This window comes from Stegodyphus dumicola, chromosome 8, assembly GCF_044657685.1.
Source record: "Stegodyphus dumicola isolate Sdum_Otavi_A_Nest chromosome 8, ASM4465768v1".
Taxonomy (NCBI): Eukaryota; Metazoa; Arthropoda; class Arachnida; order Araneae; family Eresidae; genus Stegodyphus; species Stegodyphus dumicola.
Genome location: NC_140775.1, coordinates 79,940,457 through 79,955,656, shown reverse-complemented (window position 1 = coordinate 79,955,656; position 15,200 = coordinate 79,940,457). Strand labels below are relative to the sequence as shown.

Below are 15,200 nucleotides of genomic sequence, written 5' to 3'. Positions count from 1 at the left end.
GACTTAAACAGCATTCACTTTTTGTAAATATAAGTTGGCTTAATTTGTAAATCCATTGGTGTAATTATTTTAGATAATCTTATATTTTTCTAAATGAAATTATTAATTTCTGATGGGTAATAATTTACTCTCTGTACTTTCTTTGTATGAATACTAGAATTAATTAGTTTAGAGCAGTGATTCTCTACTGGTGGTACTCAAGAGAAAAATAGGTGTTATGCAAAAAAAAAAAAAAAAAAAAAAAAAAGAAAGAAAGAAAGAAAGAAAGAAAAAGTATTTTTAACTATTAACTGCCCCAGCATCCTGCTTAAGATTTTTCACTAACACTAAATTTATGGTATCTGAGCTTTTCTAGATCAATAGCTGCTCATAGGCTTTAGCAAAGTAACAGTTTTTATTTACACAAATATTCTTTTAGCCATAAACATAACAAAATTTGTCATAAATGATGATTTTAAAAAAAGTAATAAAAATAGATGTTGTATTTAATAGGAAATAAAAATAAGTTCCTATAAAAGGATAATAGTACCTCATTAATTCCATTAGAGTTGATCGATTTACTAGCATGTCTGCACTTTCATTTTCGGGCTCATATTGCACTATTTTCAATTGGAATCATTTTTTTACATCGATTTGCTGTTTCTAACAACAGGTATTTTGTCTTCTTGTTGCTTTGTATTCCTTTCTCTTCTACGTGATTTGAGAATATCATCGTCTGTTTTTGAACTTGTAATAAATTGTGCATTTAAATATTTGTCAAGAAATAAAACAAACTTAGATTTTCAAAATCAAAAATGACCAGGACTGACTAAGCGGAAGAGTAGTGATTCACAGGTGATGGATCCAGGACAATCTACTAAAACTAAGAATATTGAAAAGAAAAATTGTTTATAGAAATTATAATGAAGGTTATTTACCATTTGGGTTTTTTTGGAATGGAGATGAAATGGGCCCTCAACCTTAATGGGTTGTTTGCGGTGAACTATTATCCAATCAAAGTTTGAAAGCATTATTTCTTAAAAGATATCTTGAATCTAAGCATGTTGATTAAAAGCATATTTTAAGAGGAAATTATCGGCTCACACTGTTTGAAGAAAACCTTATATTAGAAGTTGCTAAAGATATCATTTTAACATTATTCAATGAAAAAGAGGCTAATGAACTTGATAATATTCCATTATCAAATAATACAGAAAGTTGACAAATTCACAAAATGGCAAATTCCATAAAAGAGACATTAAAAATTAAAACATAGTGAGTGTTTCACATTGCAGTTTGATGAACATACTGCTATAATGAATTTTGTTCAATTATTGGTTTACATATATTTCAAAAAAGATAAATGATTTGCCTGAAAAGTATTTATTTTGTGAATGTCTTCATGATAGAGCAACTGCAAATGAAATTTTCAAAGTAATTGACAATTTTATATCTGAGAATGATATTCCTAGAAGTAAGTGCATTGCAGTATGCAGTAACAGAGCTCTGTTTTTAATAGGAAAACATTCCAGTGTTTCTCAAATAAAGAAATTTGTATTTAATTACTTACTGCTCCATTCATTGTAAAGCTTTAGTAGCTAAAACAATCACTGAAAACTTGAAAATCGTTTTGAATCAAGCTATAAAAATTGTTATTCAAGAATATTAAGATTTTATGCCAAGAGATGAGCAATGGATATGGAACGCTTTTGTTACATTCCAAAGTGAGGTGGTTTATCTTTAGGCAAAATTTTAAATCGTCTTTTTGAACTTTGACCAAAAATTCAAATTTTCCTCTGTCATTCAAAATTTGAATTGCCAAAATGTTTAGTGAATTATGCGTTTAGCATATTTACATAATATTTTTGGAAAGTTAAAGGATTACTAGGACAAAGTGTTAATTTGTTTACCACTAGAGATAAATGCAATGATAAAAAAACTTGAGCTAATAATTAAAGAATTGGATAATAAGATTCTAAGTTTTTTACCACTTTTAGAAAGTTTTCTAACTGAAAATAATTTGGAAATAAAAGAAAAATTAGCATCCAACATTAAAAATCATTGTTTTTCATTGATAAATAATTTCATCATGTGTTTTCCCCGGGATTATGAAAGAAGAATTGAATTAGAAATCCGTTTTGTTCAAATGTCCCTAAAATTTTATGTCATGAAAAAAAGAATTGATAGAAATTTCCTCCGATCAAAATCTAACTGAAGAACTATCTATTTAAAAAATAGCACTTTTTAACTTTCGGCTGAACCAAAAAAAAGAATTTAAAGGTATTTCAAATAAAGCTGTTAAATTTTTAGTGCCCTTCTGCACAACCTATTTGTGTGAATAGGGATTTCCTTACATGTTATATTTAAAAAATAAATACAGAACAAAATGAAAAGTTGATACTAATGTATGAATAAAATTAAGTGAAATAAGACCAGACATAAGAAATTTATCTCTGTTAAACAGGCCCACATTGCTCACTAAATTTTGGCATTAAAATGTTATAACTTAAATTTTGATAATTAAAATGCTAACCAATTTTCAATGTAATATCTTTTATGTGTTCATATTTAATACAAATAGACAATAGGTTGTGCACATGGCAAAATATGTATATATTTTAATATTTCTATTGAGAAATTGAAAAATAAACGTAAAATGTGGTGGTACTAAAGCTTTTCAATTTTTGTTTAGAAAGTTTCACATTAGTCGAAAGGTCAAGAACCAGTGGCGTAGCGACGGGGGGGGGGGGCAAAGGGGTGTATGATGCCCCAGGCGCTGCTCGCAGAGGGGCGCCAAATTGTCTCCAAACAAGATTTTCTGAAAAATTTCAGTTTATATTTTGATCGATTTCTGGAAAATGTATTTAAAATTAATAATTATTGTAATATAATTAATCATTTATTTTCTTGATTTGTCTGATAAAATCTGTAATAAATGTTTATGCTTGCATTACGTCAATCAAATATCTCCGTATACAAAACGTTTTTTTTCTGACCACTTTATTCTTCTAAAATAGAGATATGTTTTTTTTTAACGAAATGCATGCATAGCTCCCGCTTTTTATTTTAAAACGATAACAAATGGTACAGTCTCATATTATAACCCTTCGACCTTGAACTACACTCTTAGACAAGAAAACCGATGCACCACGACGCACCGAGAAGATATAAAGCAAATTGGACACAAATTGATATGCATACAGGTTTCGACGGGAAATGCAAAATTTTACATTTTGGCTGCCAATTGTTGGAGAACTGGAAGAATTAGTAGAATTAGTAGAAAAATTAGGAGAGGATACTACTACCACAAGTGTGAAGCTGCACTTTTATTGCAAAATATGCTGAATTTTAGTTTCATAAATTCATGATCAATGAATGAACGGTTGTTGCTACAGCGCATTTGATCTGCTCAATTGACAGGATATTTAAAAGGAGAAATTACGATTCCAGGTTATAAATTCGTGACGAGAGGGCGTGTAGTTGGGCGCAAAGAAGCCGGTTGGTCTTATCGGCGAATAGCTCGACATTTGAGCAGGAGCGATGCCACTATTAGACGAAGTTGGCAGGAATGGGTGAACCATGGCCGCACACAGCGTCAAAAAGGAAGCGGTAGAGAAATTTCTATTTCAAGTCTAGAGCCCCCAAATTTCTGCAGTAGCTAGCTTGTAAAGATTATGTTAATATTATTAATAGTTAAATTTTGAGTTAAACTTCCTTTCCTATCGCTTCTTATCTTCAACTTAGCACTTCCGGCCAGAATGTAGTTTTAGAATCATGTCTAAATACTAATGAAGAAGACCGGTATATAACCGCGAAGTTTGACTGAGGGAGAGAGATACCCGAGATTCTGGTTAGCACGCATGCGCCTTTTTAGGCTACTCTTTCTTAAGCTATAGTTACGCTCGGCCGTACTTTAGGCCCTTGATAATTTCGCAATCAATTAGCGTTAAGGGGTCAACTAAATTAGAATCTTAATAGCTTCAGCTATATCTCTTTAGTTAAGATTAGTTTAATTCAATTCTTAGTTTCTAAAATTCACGATCAAGTGTCGGCTTTATTGTACAACTCCAAGACGGAGTTCTGTTAAATCTTATTTTAATAATAAAGGATTATTTTACCCTTCTATCTTGTTCTTTCCTGTCACACAAACTCAAGCGATTATTTGCTTATCAGTTCTTAAGATTCTTCACTTTCAACGTTAACTTAAAATTACGCAGGGAAGAATCCTACAAGCTGCATATAAAAATGCAACTCCCCTTTCCCTATCACCAGTGCAGGATTTACGTATAAGGCTACAGTTACGGCCCCCTCTCAAAATTTAAAATATAGCATAACAGACTTATAAAGGGTCCCAGTGTTCAAATAACTTAGAGCCTCATCAAGTTTAAATCTGGTTTTTATTGTGTGTAATTGCCTTTAATGTCTTTTTATTTCTTCAATAACTTCTGTTTCCGCAACTGTCGCAAATTATTTTTTATTTAGACCATGTCAATGCCAAGGAAAGAACTTAGCGGTTCTCAGAATCGGAAAAGTAAACTAGAGCAAGAAAAAGAAGCTCAGAACTCCAGAATAAGAATGGAATTATATTTAACAAACAAATCGCAAAAAGAAAAACCAGAAGTTAAGAAGGATGAAGAACTAAAATCAGATTCAAATTGTATTTCTATTGCTGTTAAACGTTTATGCAATAACACATCGCAACAAATAAAATACTCTACAAATGATGTAGTTGGGGGGCCTAAGTACATCAGAAGTCCCAAATCCATGTCCATTACTAATAAGTACAGAAAATGCAACAGAAACACTCACTGCAATTCCGTACATTCTAGAGTTCAAAGATGTTGCTTATTTAAAATTCTCTAATAATCTTCCAATAATATCGAACCATCTTCGCACTGAAATGATTATTCGTGGATGCCGCGTATTTCAAAACGAATCCAGTCGAAATGCAAGAGCAAAATCAACTAATCGTCTAATACCAAAATCTTGGTTTTATCGACGAATCGGTAATGAAAAAGAAACTGAAATATATCGATCTCGGTTATTATATTCACCAAAAAATAATGCAGCGTACTGATTTTGTTGTTTACTGTTTGTTACATCAAACTCCGGTACACAGTCAACTTTCGCAACAGCATCTGGTTTTAATATATGGAGAAAAAAAGATAAATTGATTAGCCATGAAAGAAGTCAAATTCATCAAAAATCGTTTACAACGTGGAAAGAAGATTAATTAATAAAACGGGAATGATGAATCATTAGAAGCAAATATACAGTCTGAAAAAGAACGGTGGCGAAACATATTGCAACGGATATTAGCTCGTATGAAGTATATGATTATACAAATTCTTCCTCTACGTGGTCACGTTGAAATTCACGCTTCAAGACGGTACAAGTGTCGTAAACTTATTATCTTTACTTAAACTTGTAGCTCAGCTTGATTCACTGCTAGCTACTCATCTAAAAAATGTCATAGAAACGCCAAGAACTGTCTCATACTTATCATCACAAATCCAAAATGAATTTATTCATCTTTTGGCATCCATAGTTCGAAATCAATTAATAAGTGACATCAAAAGAAATAAATATTACGGACTTTCATTTGATTCGACTCCTGATATTACTCATCGAAAACAAATGTCGCAAGTCTTTAGGTATGTAGATATTGATTTTACCAATAGAAAAGTTTCCATCAAAGAATCTTTTTTAAGATTCATTGAAATACATGCTAAAGATGCAGCCTCAATTGAAAATACAATTTTAGAAAAATTAAATTCCCATCAGATTTCATTAACATATTGTAGATTACAATGTTATGATAATGCTGTCGTGATGTCAGGTCACATATCTGGCATTCAACACAGAATTATGGAAAAAAATAATAAAGCATTATTTGTAAATTGTGATAACCACTCATTAAATTTAGTAGGAGTCAGTGCAGCTAAGCATGATCCAATCGTTACAACATGCTTTGGAATAATTGAAAATGTATATCTCTTTTTCTCACGTTCAACATTACGATGGGAATTATTAAAAAATGATTCAAAGAAAACTGTTAAACATGAATCTGAAACATGATGGAGCGCTAAAGCAGAAGCGGTTAGCGTTATTGTTGGAGAACTGGAAGAATTAGTAGAATTATTAGAAAAATTAGCAGAGGATACTACTACCACAAGTGACACCAGAAGTGAAGCTGCACTTTCATTGCAAAATATGCTGAATTTTAGTTTCATAACTTTAGTCCATTTCTGGCATAAAATCTTGAGGAGAATTGATCGTGTGCAGCTTAGGTTACAAGATCCTAAAATGAATTTTAGAGAAGCGTTCTTGATCATCTGCAGCAGAAAATAAATAAGCGATTTACACGACTAAGTGATCTTACTCCAAATTTGGATTTTTACTGGACGTTGAAAATTTATTAATCAAGGGTAATATTGATAAGGATCTTGAAAAGAATTGTAAAAATTTGGGTGAATTTTATAATACAGATTTTAATGGAACAGTATGTCGAAATATGTGAATGCAAGATGTTACTCACCAGTAGAAAAAATTAACCTAAAACTCCATTACAGCTTCTTACCTTTATAATATCGTATGGAGAAGATGTTTTTCCAAACCTGAAGAGTCGCTCTACAAATACTCCTTACTATTTCACTATCAATTGCTAGCTGTGAACATTCGTTCAGCAAGTTAAAATTAATTTTGATTTTGACACATCTACGATCAACGATGGGACAAGATCGCCTAAGTGACCTAGCATTTTAAAGTGTAGAAAGAGAAAAATTTTAAATGATCGACTTTGATGAAGTAATTGATAAATTTGCTTCATCAATGGCAAGAAAAATATAATTAATGGTATTCATTTATTATATTATAATGAAATATAGTAACCTTATATATATTAACTTGTATATATTAAATACAAGTTAATATATATAAGGTTACAAGTTAATATATATAAATATATACCTTATATATATTAAATTGTTTGAAAATTGTACTTTTTTAAAATTAATTAAGTATGTTAAATAAATAACATCTTTAACGTATTCTAGATGACCGTATGTCCGATATTTTTACTGACAGACAGATTTCTGAATCCAATTCCAGTCTTGGTTTTTTAACAAGATTCTTTTGCCTCAAATTTAAATTTCTTTTGGCTCAAATTATCTCAAGCCTAACCTGAGCCTGTGTCCCTATATATCTCGAAAAACAGAACAGTATTTCGTGGAAGAGTACTTGCAGTGATTATTCGTAATATATTATAAAATATTTTAAGTTAGGTACTGTAACCTTTTATTTTTGTCTTATATTCTTATTACGAGTATATTCTATATATTACACTACTATATGTTTTTAGGGAAGGGGGCGCCAGAAGGTATCGTGCCCCGGGCGCCAGTTATGCTAGCTACGCCACTATTGAGAACTGCTGGTTTAGAGTATTATATAATATTTAATAAAGATGTTCAAAAAGAAGAAGGTTTATAATTTTTAAAAACCAGGTATGGCTTACTTTTTCATATCCATCAGCATGCATTTGACCATGATCCTTAGGATGTTTTTCATATTCACTCCAGTCCTGTGGAAATTAAATAGATATATTATGCAAAAGTTAGTTCTGGTATAAATTAAATTTAGTGGTTTTAGAGTGTAAATGTTGTAAATATCATTTTAAATGATTTCTAGAAGGTTCTTTCTTTAAAAATGCAATGAAAAATAACAGAAACCGCTAAATTTTTACTGATCTTATATGCTATTATAAATACGCAGATATTGTTAGATACTGCAGTAATCGCCATGAAGAAATAGCATAGGAAACATAGTTTATATAAAAATTTTAAATATGGAGTTGCTATGTTTCTGTTATTATAAAATTTTTACATATATGGATAATTTTAGTGAAATTATATGTGAAATTTTCCTCTATAAAGTAACATGAAATTCTAAAGAGGGGGTGCTGTGCTGTAAAAATAAGAATACAGGGACAAGTCTATTTAACATTGGTTATCTTCCTAATTTGGCGAAAGTGATAACGGCTTTGGCGACAAAAACAGTAATATAAAGTGCATAAGATTTCTGCGGTGAGTGGTGGCAGTAATGAACTTAGTATCATGGGACATATCAATGCAGTTCCTTGCAACATAACCATTGAAACAGGAGCTGATATTGCCATGATGCGGAAAGATTTAGTCAACAGTTGAAAGATAAACTTATCTGGACGCCGCCCTGCATTACCCTCCAGACAGTGTGTGGTGATGAAATCGAAATTGTTGGGAAGTTAAACATTAACATCATGTTTGGAAGTGCTGCCTACCATCACATGCCATATGTGGCAGATATTACACAACCTTGTATACTTAGATTGGGCTTTCTAAGGAAAAATAATTTTAAATTGGACTTAAAAAATAATGAAGTGTATTCTGTTTCCAAGGGCATAACTATCCATCATTGGAAGGGATTATCACATGGAAATGCCAATGCCGTGTCTAGAAGACTGTGGCCAGAAAGCTGCCACTATTGTTTCAGAGTCAAACCAAAATACGAGCTGCTTAATCCGGTCACACAACAAATTACGACTTGAACTTTCTGTTCCATGGGCTGTTCAAAACCCATGGAGTGACAAAGAAGTCAGGAAAGACCAGTTGAAAGATGGTGACATTAAGCCCTTAATTGACTTTATGGAATCTTCAAACAGAAAACCTACCTGGCAGCACATTTTGATCTGTAGTCCCAACAAAACAGTATTGGGCTCTCTGGGTCTCACTCCATGTTTGAAATAGGAAATTCGAATCAGATTGTGGAAAGGCATTCTGATGGCAGATGGTACTTTCAAGATCCCTGATGTCTTTAAAGAACTACTTAGCAATGTTACAGGAGGGCTCTTAAGACTTTGCATAGAGTTTGAGAGCACTTCTACTGGAGTAGTGCTGATGTGCAAAAATGGTGGCAATCATGGCATGCTTGTGCAGGTCGGAAAGGAGCAAAGAAATGCAGCCAAGGGAAGTTCCAACATTACAATATAAGAACACCTTTTTAAACATAATGAATGTATTGCCCTTGACATCCTGAGACCTCTGCCATGAACTGCTGATGGCAGCAAATACATCCTCATTGTAATTGATTTCTGTTAGCATAAATTTAGGTATTTTGCATAATGAAACTCGAAAGGCATACGAAACAAACGTGCGCCAAGGTATATATTGGCGAGAGAAAGTAAAGCTCGTGTGCAATGCAGTATATTTGATTTTCACCCTAGCTACTTGTACCTGGCCAAAGGTCTAATCCAGTAGTACTTTCTTCTCTTTCAGGTACTATGGCAAAGTATATTCCTGTTTATTTTTCTTATTGCCTCATATAGGTAAGCCTGGTGATTTAGGACTGATGATGATTCTCTGTAAGTTATTCTTTTCAATACTTCAATTTTAATGTCTGTGAAGATTATTACTTTATTGTTATGCTTAAGTTAAGCAGAATTATCCTATTTTATTAAAATAAAGATTTCGTAGTTAATCTTTTGACTTATGATTCTTTAATTCTGTGCTTGAGGAAACGTACTCATTACGCCTTCAGTGCTAATGCACAACCAACAAGTGATTATGAGACTGAGAAATTGAAATTTTGTGATATTGTAAGATTCCAGGGGCATAAAGTGTTAAAACTCTTTGTTGAAAATACTAGTTACAAAGTTTATAAGAATAATTGTAACAAGTAATAATGTCTATTCTAAAAGAATCAATTTGGATAGAAAAATTAACAGATGAAAATTATTCAGTATGGAAATTTAAAATAAAACAACTTCTAATAAAAGAAGGTTTAGATGATGTTGTATTCGAAGAAAAACCGGAAACTGATACTGATATTTGGTTAAAGAATGATCATAAAGCTAAAGCTTTAATATGTCTAAACATTTCGGATTCGCAAATTATCCATGTTTTACATAGTAAATCTCCAAAAGAAGTTTGGCAGAAGTTAAAATGTGTCCATGAACGTGTAAATTTAACAAATAAGTTATTTCTTCTTAGAAAATTATATTCCATTAGATATAATGAAAGTTCTAAAATGCAGGAACATATCAAAGGAGTACTAGAATTGGCTGAAAAGCTGCGTAGTATAGGTGAAGAAATTAAAGAAAATAACTTAACAGCAATACTATTATGTTCTTTACCAAATTCATACAACTCCTTAATAACTGCAATAGAAAGTAAATCGGAAGCTGAATTGTCGCTAGAATATGTTAAAAACAAACTAATAGATGAGTATTGTAGACATGTGGAAACTAAGAAAGTTCAAAAGTACGATTCAGTTGCTTTAAAAAGTAAAAGCGAAAATAAACCAAAGTATGTTACACAATTTTGTACTTATTGTAAGAGAAATAACCATACGATAAATGACTGTTTTCATTTAAAACGCAACGCTAGAACTTCCCCGAAAACAGATGTAAATAATAGTAAATTAAGAAATTATTCTCAAAATTATAAAAGTAATGCATGCCAAATAGCAAATACACAAAGTGTAGAAAACATAATAAAACTTAAAGAAAATAAGTATTTTAAAAGTATTGAAACTGAAAATTCGCAGATTCAGTTTAATCAAGTTCTAAAAGTGGAAAATAAACATGAAAACACGCAAACGCAAGAATGGGTTATCGACTAGGGAGCCTCAACTCATATGACGAGTGATAAGCATTTTTTCTCTCAGTTAAATGACTCTAATAAACAAATAGTAACTGTAGCCAATGGTGCTAAATTAAATTCTTATGGTATTGGTGAAGGCTATTTTAAAGTTCAAAACTTAAAGGGTCAGGTTACACAAATAAAATTGGAAAATGTATGTACCAGGTTTAGATAGTAATTTACTTTCTGTTCAATCTGTTACCAATAAAGGTTGCATTGTTACATTTGATAGTAATAAGTGTTACATAAAGCGTAACAATATACTCGTAGCCGACGGCAACGCTCAGCAAGGTTTATATAAATTGACCGTAAACCCAATTGATGAGAAAGCATACTTAGCTAATAATGTTTCATGTTCAAATACGAACTGTATACTAAAATGGCATCAAAGATTAGGCCACAGAAATATAGATGCCATAAAAACACTTGAGAAAAATGATTTGGCAGACGGCATTAAACTTGGCAAATGCACTCATAGTGTGGAATGTTCTACTTGTGTAAAAGCGAAACTAACTGAAACACCTTATCCCAAAACTAGTTTTAGATCTAAAAATCCACTGGATTTAGTGCACACAGATGTGTGTGGGCCAATTGAAGTCAACAGCTTAGGAGGGAAAAGATATTTCGTAACTTTCATTGATGACTATTCGCGTTATACTCAAATTTATTTTATTACTTCAAAAGATGAAGTATTCGACAAACTTCAACAGTATGTTGCATCGGCAACAAATAAATTTAGAAAGAAAATAAAGGTTCTCAGATCAGACAACGGTACAGAATACTGTAACGAAAGTACTGAAAATTAAAGAAACTCGGCATTTTTCACCAAACTTCGGTTCCTTATTGTCCGGCACAGAACGGCGTCGCAGAAAGGAAAAATCGCTCTTTAATAGAAATGACAAAAGCCTTGCTAATAAACTCTAAATTACCGAAAGGATTCTGGGCTGAAGCAGCAGCTACTGCTGCATATCTTCAAAATAGGTTACCAACTAAAGCCACAGATAGAACACCATATGAATTGTGGAATGGTAGAAAACCAAACTTAAGTCACTTACGAGTATTTGGCTGTACAGCATTTTACTATGTGAACAAACGAAAACGGCGTAAATTCGACAACAGAGCTAAATAAGGAATATTCGTAGGATACGATTTACGAAGTAAGGGATACAGGATTTATGTAGGTGGAAGAAAAATAATGGTAAGTAGAACTGTTAAATTTTCAGAAAACGCGTCTTTACCTGACAAACTTGCAGAAAATAATGCTGAAGATTTAGAATTAATGCACTTCAATAACTCGCAAGATGATGAAGAAAATAATGAAGAAACATCTCTTGGCGATGATTTTACAGAAGATTCAAAAAGTTCCGAAGAGTTAATTAAATGTGAAGAAAATTTAGAAAGAAGGGTTTGTAGCAGATCAACCAAAGTGGTCCCACCGGAAAGATTCTCTTATAAAGCAGAAGACGAAGAATCGATCTTACTTAAAATTAAAGATCCAGAAAGCTTTGAAGAAATTCTAAACTTACCAAAACGTGAACAAGAAGCTTGGATCAAGGCTATGCAAGAAGAAATACATTCTCTAAAAGAAAATGAAACCTATAAACTTACAGAATTACCACCAGGAAAACATGCAGTAGGCAGCAAATGGGTGTTTAAGACAAAATATGATGAAACTGGTAAAAATATAAAATACAAAGCACGCTTAGTAGCCAAAGGATTTACTCAAAAATACGGCAGTGATTATGATGAAACATTTTCACCAGTAGTGAAACACACTACGATAAGAGTTTTCTTAGCATGGGCAGTGTATAATAATGCCAAGGTACATCAACTAGATGTTAAAGCAGCTTTTTTGTACGGCAACTTAAATGAAGAAATATATATGGAACAACCAGAAGGATTCGTGGTTCCGGAAGAAAGACTTAAAGTTTGTAAATTACAGAAGTCTATTTATGGTCTCAAACAAGCAGCTAGGTGCTGGAAAACAAGCAGCTAGGTGCTGGAATGCAGAAATTGAAAATACACTGAAGAATCTGGGGTTCAGTCAAAGCAAAGCAGATCCATGTCTTTTCACAAAAGTGGTTCGTGGTAAAAGAATTAATTTAATAGTGTATGTTGATGACATCCTAATAAGTTCTACAGAAGGACTAATTCTTCAAACAATTAATGATTTAAAGAAACGTTACCAAATAACGCATCTTGGTGAAGCTAAATATTTCTTAGGCATGGAAATAAATCGCAAGGAAGATGGAAGTTATCTCTTATCACATAAAAATAAAATAAATTGTCAAGCAATTTCAACTTGAAGAAGCGAAACACGCTAGCACACCAATGGAAACGAACTATTATAACCTAAACAAGGAAGAAAATCTCCTAACTTCAAATGATAAATTTCGCCAAGCTATTGGAAGTCTTTTGTATATATCGTCTATCACAAGACCAGATATCACAGCTTCAACTCACATACTCAGCAGAAGGTGTAATAATCCACGTCAAAAGGTCTGGAATGCTGTCAAAAGAATCATTAGATACTTAAACACGACAAAGAACCTATCCTTACAAATTTCGTCGAGTGAAGAACCTACTATTACAGTTTATTCAGATGCTGATTGGGGACAAGATATTGAAGATAGAAAATCTACATCAGGAAGTGTTATTTTATTAGGAAGGAACTGTATTTCATGTTTTTCAAGAAAACAAACTTGTGCTTCTTTATCCTCAGCGGAAGCTGAATATGTTGCACTATCGCAAGCTACGCAAGAACTATTATGGCTATTAAAATTAACAGAAGATTTCAATCTACCCCAAACTCTACCGATAAAGGTATTTGAAGATAATCAGTCTACTATAAGACTTGTAGACAAAAACGTAGACTTGTAGAAAAATTCAGTTCACGCACAAAACATATTGATACAAAAGTTCATCATATACGCGACTTGAATAACAAAGGAATAGTAAAACTTGCTTATCTTTCAACAGAGCAAATGGTTGCTGATATTATGACTAAACAAATTCCTTAAGCTAAATTTCAGTTTTGCAGGAATGAATTACAATTGGTATGAGTTTCATTAGCAAAACAGGGGCAATGTTAGCATAAATTTAGGTATTTTGCATAATGAAACTCGAAAGGCATACGAAACAAACGTATATATTGGTATATATTGGCAAGGTATATATTGGCGAGAGAAAGTAAAGCTCGTGTGCAATGCAGTATATTTGATTTTCACCCTAGCTACTTGTACCTGGCCAAAGGTCTAATCCAATAGTACTTTCTTCTCTTTCAGGTACTATGGCAAAGTATATTCCTGTTTATTTTTCTTATTGCCTCATATAGGTAAGCCTGGTGATTTAGGACTGATGATGATTCTCTGTAAGTTATTCTTTTCAATACTTCAATTTTAATGTCTGTGAAGATTATTACTTTATTGTTATGCTTAAGTTAAGCAGAATTATCCTATTTTATTAAAATAAAGATTTCGTAGTTAATCTTTTGACTTATGATTCTTTAATTCTGTGCTTGAGGAAACGTACTCATTACGCCTTCAGTGCTAATGCACAACCAACAATTTCTTCGCCAAGTGGCCTGAAGCATATTCTATTCCTGATCAAGAGGCTGTCGTGGTAGCAGAGGGAATGATATAGCATTGGATTTCCATGTTCAGAGTATATATATTCTGATCTAGGGAGAAAGAAGATGAAGATCCAATACGACACGAAAACTGCTGGAGATGGGTTCAATGTAGGTGACTAGGTGTGGTTGTGGAATACGATTCAACGGAAAGGACTCACTCCTAAACTACAGTCCCCTTGAGATGATTCTTGCACAGTCCTTAACAGGCTTAGTGACCTCGTTGATCAGATCCATAAGTTACTGAATTCTAAGCTTAAAGTTGTTCACTATGATAGGTTAGCCCCTTTCTATGGCTATAGTACGTAGCAGTGGCGTAAATAAGGGTATGCAAGAAATGCCGTCGCATAGGGGCCCGAAGTTTTAGGGGACCCTTAAATGTCCTGCTGAACTACATTTACATGTTTAAACTTAAAAGACGAATTCTATTACATACATATAGAAGCATATACATATTTTATTTTTTATCTTGTATTTTTCCCCTTTCGCTTTTCATTTTTATTTTTAGAGTTTGTACTACTATGAATTCTTATTTTAATTTTGATATGTTTAGATTTTGTGTTAAACCTCTTTTACACGATTACTAATATTAATATAGCTGAGGAATAACCTTGCTTTAACGTCAATTCACTTTTAACTTTAGAATCTTTAAGTATATATATACATAATAGAATTCGTCTTCTTTTAAGGGCCCTCTTTGTATATGGTGCAGTGACGCAGTTCCGTATATGACGCAGAAAAGGGGCCCTTGGAAGCACATGAAATAGTTAAATTCAGTGTTTGCAAAAGTTAATATTCAATTATTCGACTATGAAATAGTAACTTTGTGACCTACCCCAGTTCAGGCATAGGAGTCAGCAGAAAATAGGAAAAGTGTCTTTGTATTTCTTAGTCTCTTACATGAAAATTATTAAAGGCGA

General features: G+C 32.5%; 1 protein-coding gene across 2 annotated transcripts in view; it reads right to left on the bottom strand.

The window, feature by feature from the left end:
- The window catches only part of LOC118205317 (uncharacterized), a 136,130-nt gene that overhangs the window by 24,901 nt on the left and 96,029 nt on the right, over window positions 1-15,200 (bottom strand). For both annotated transcript variants that reach the window (XM_085822028.1, XM_085822029.1), the window contains exon 23: window positions 7,493-7,558. In XM_085822028.1, coding sequence (XP_085678154.1) covers window positions 7,493-7,558 — 66 coding nt within the window. The remainder of the gene's footprint in view (window positions 1-7,492; window positions 7,559-15,200) is intronic.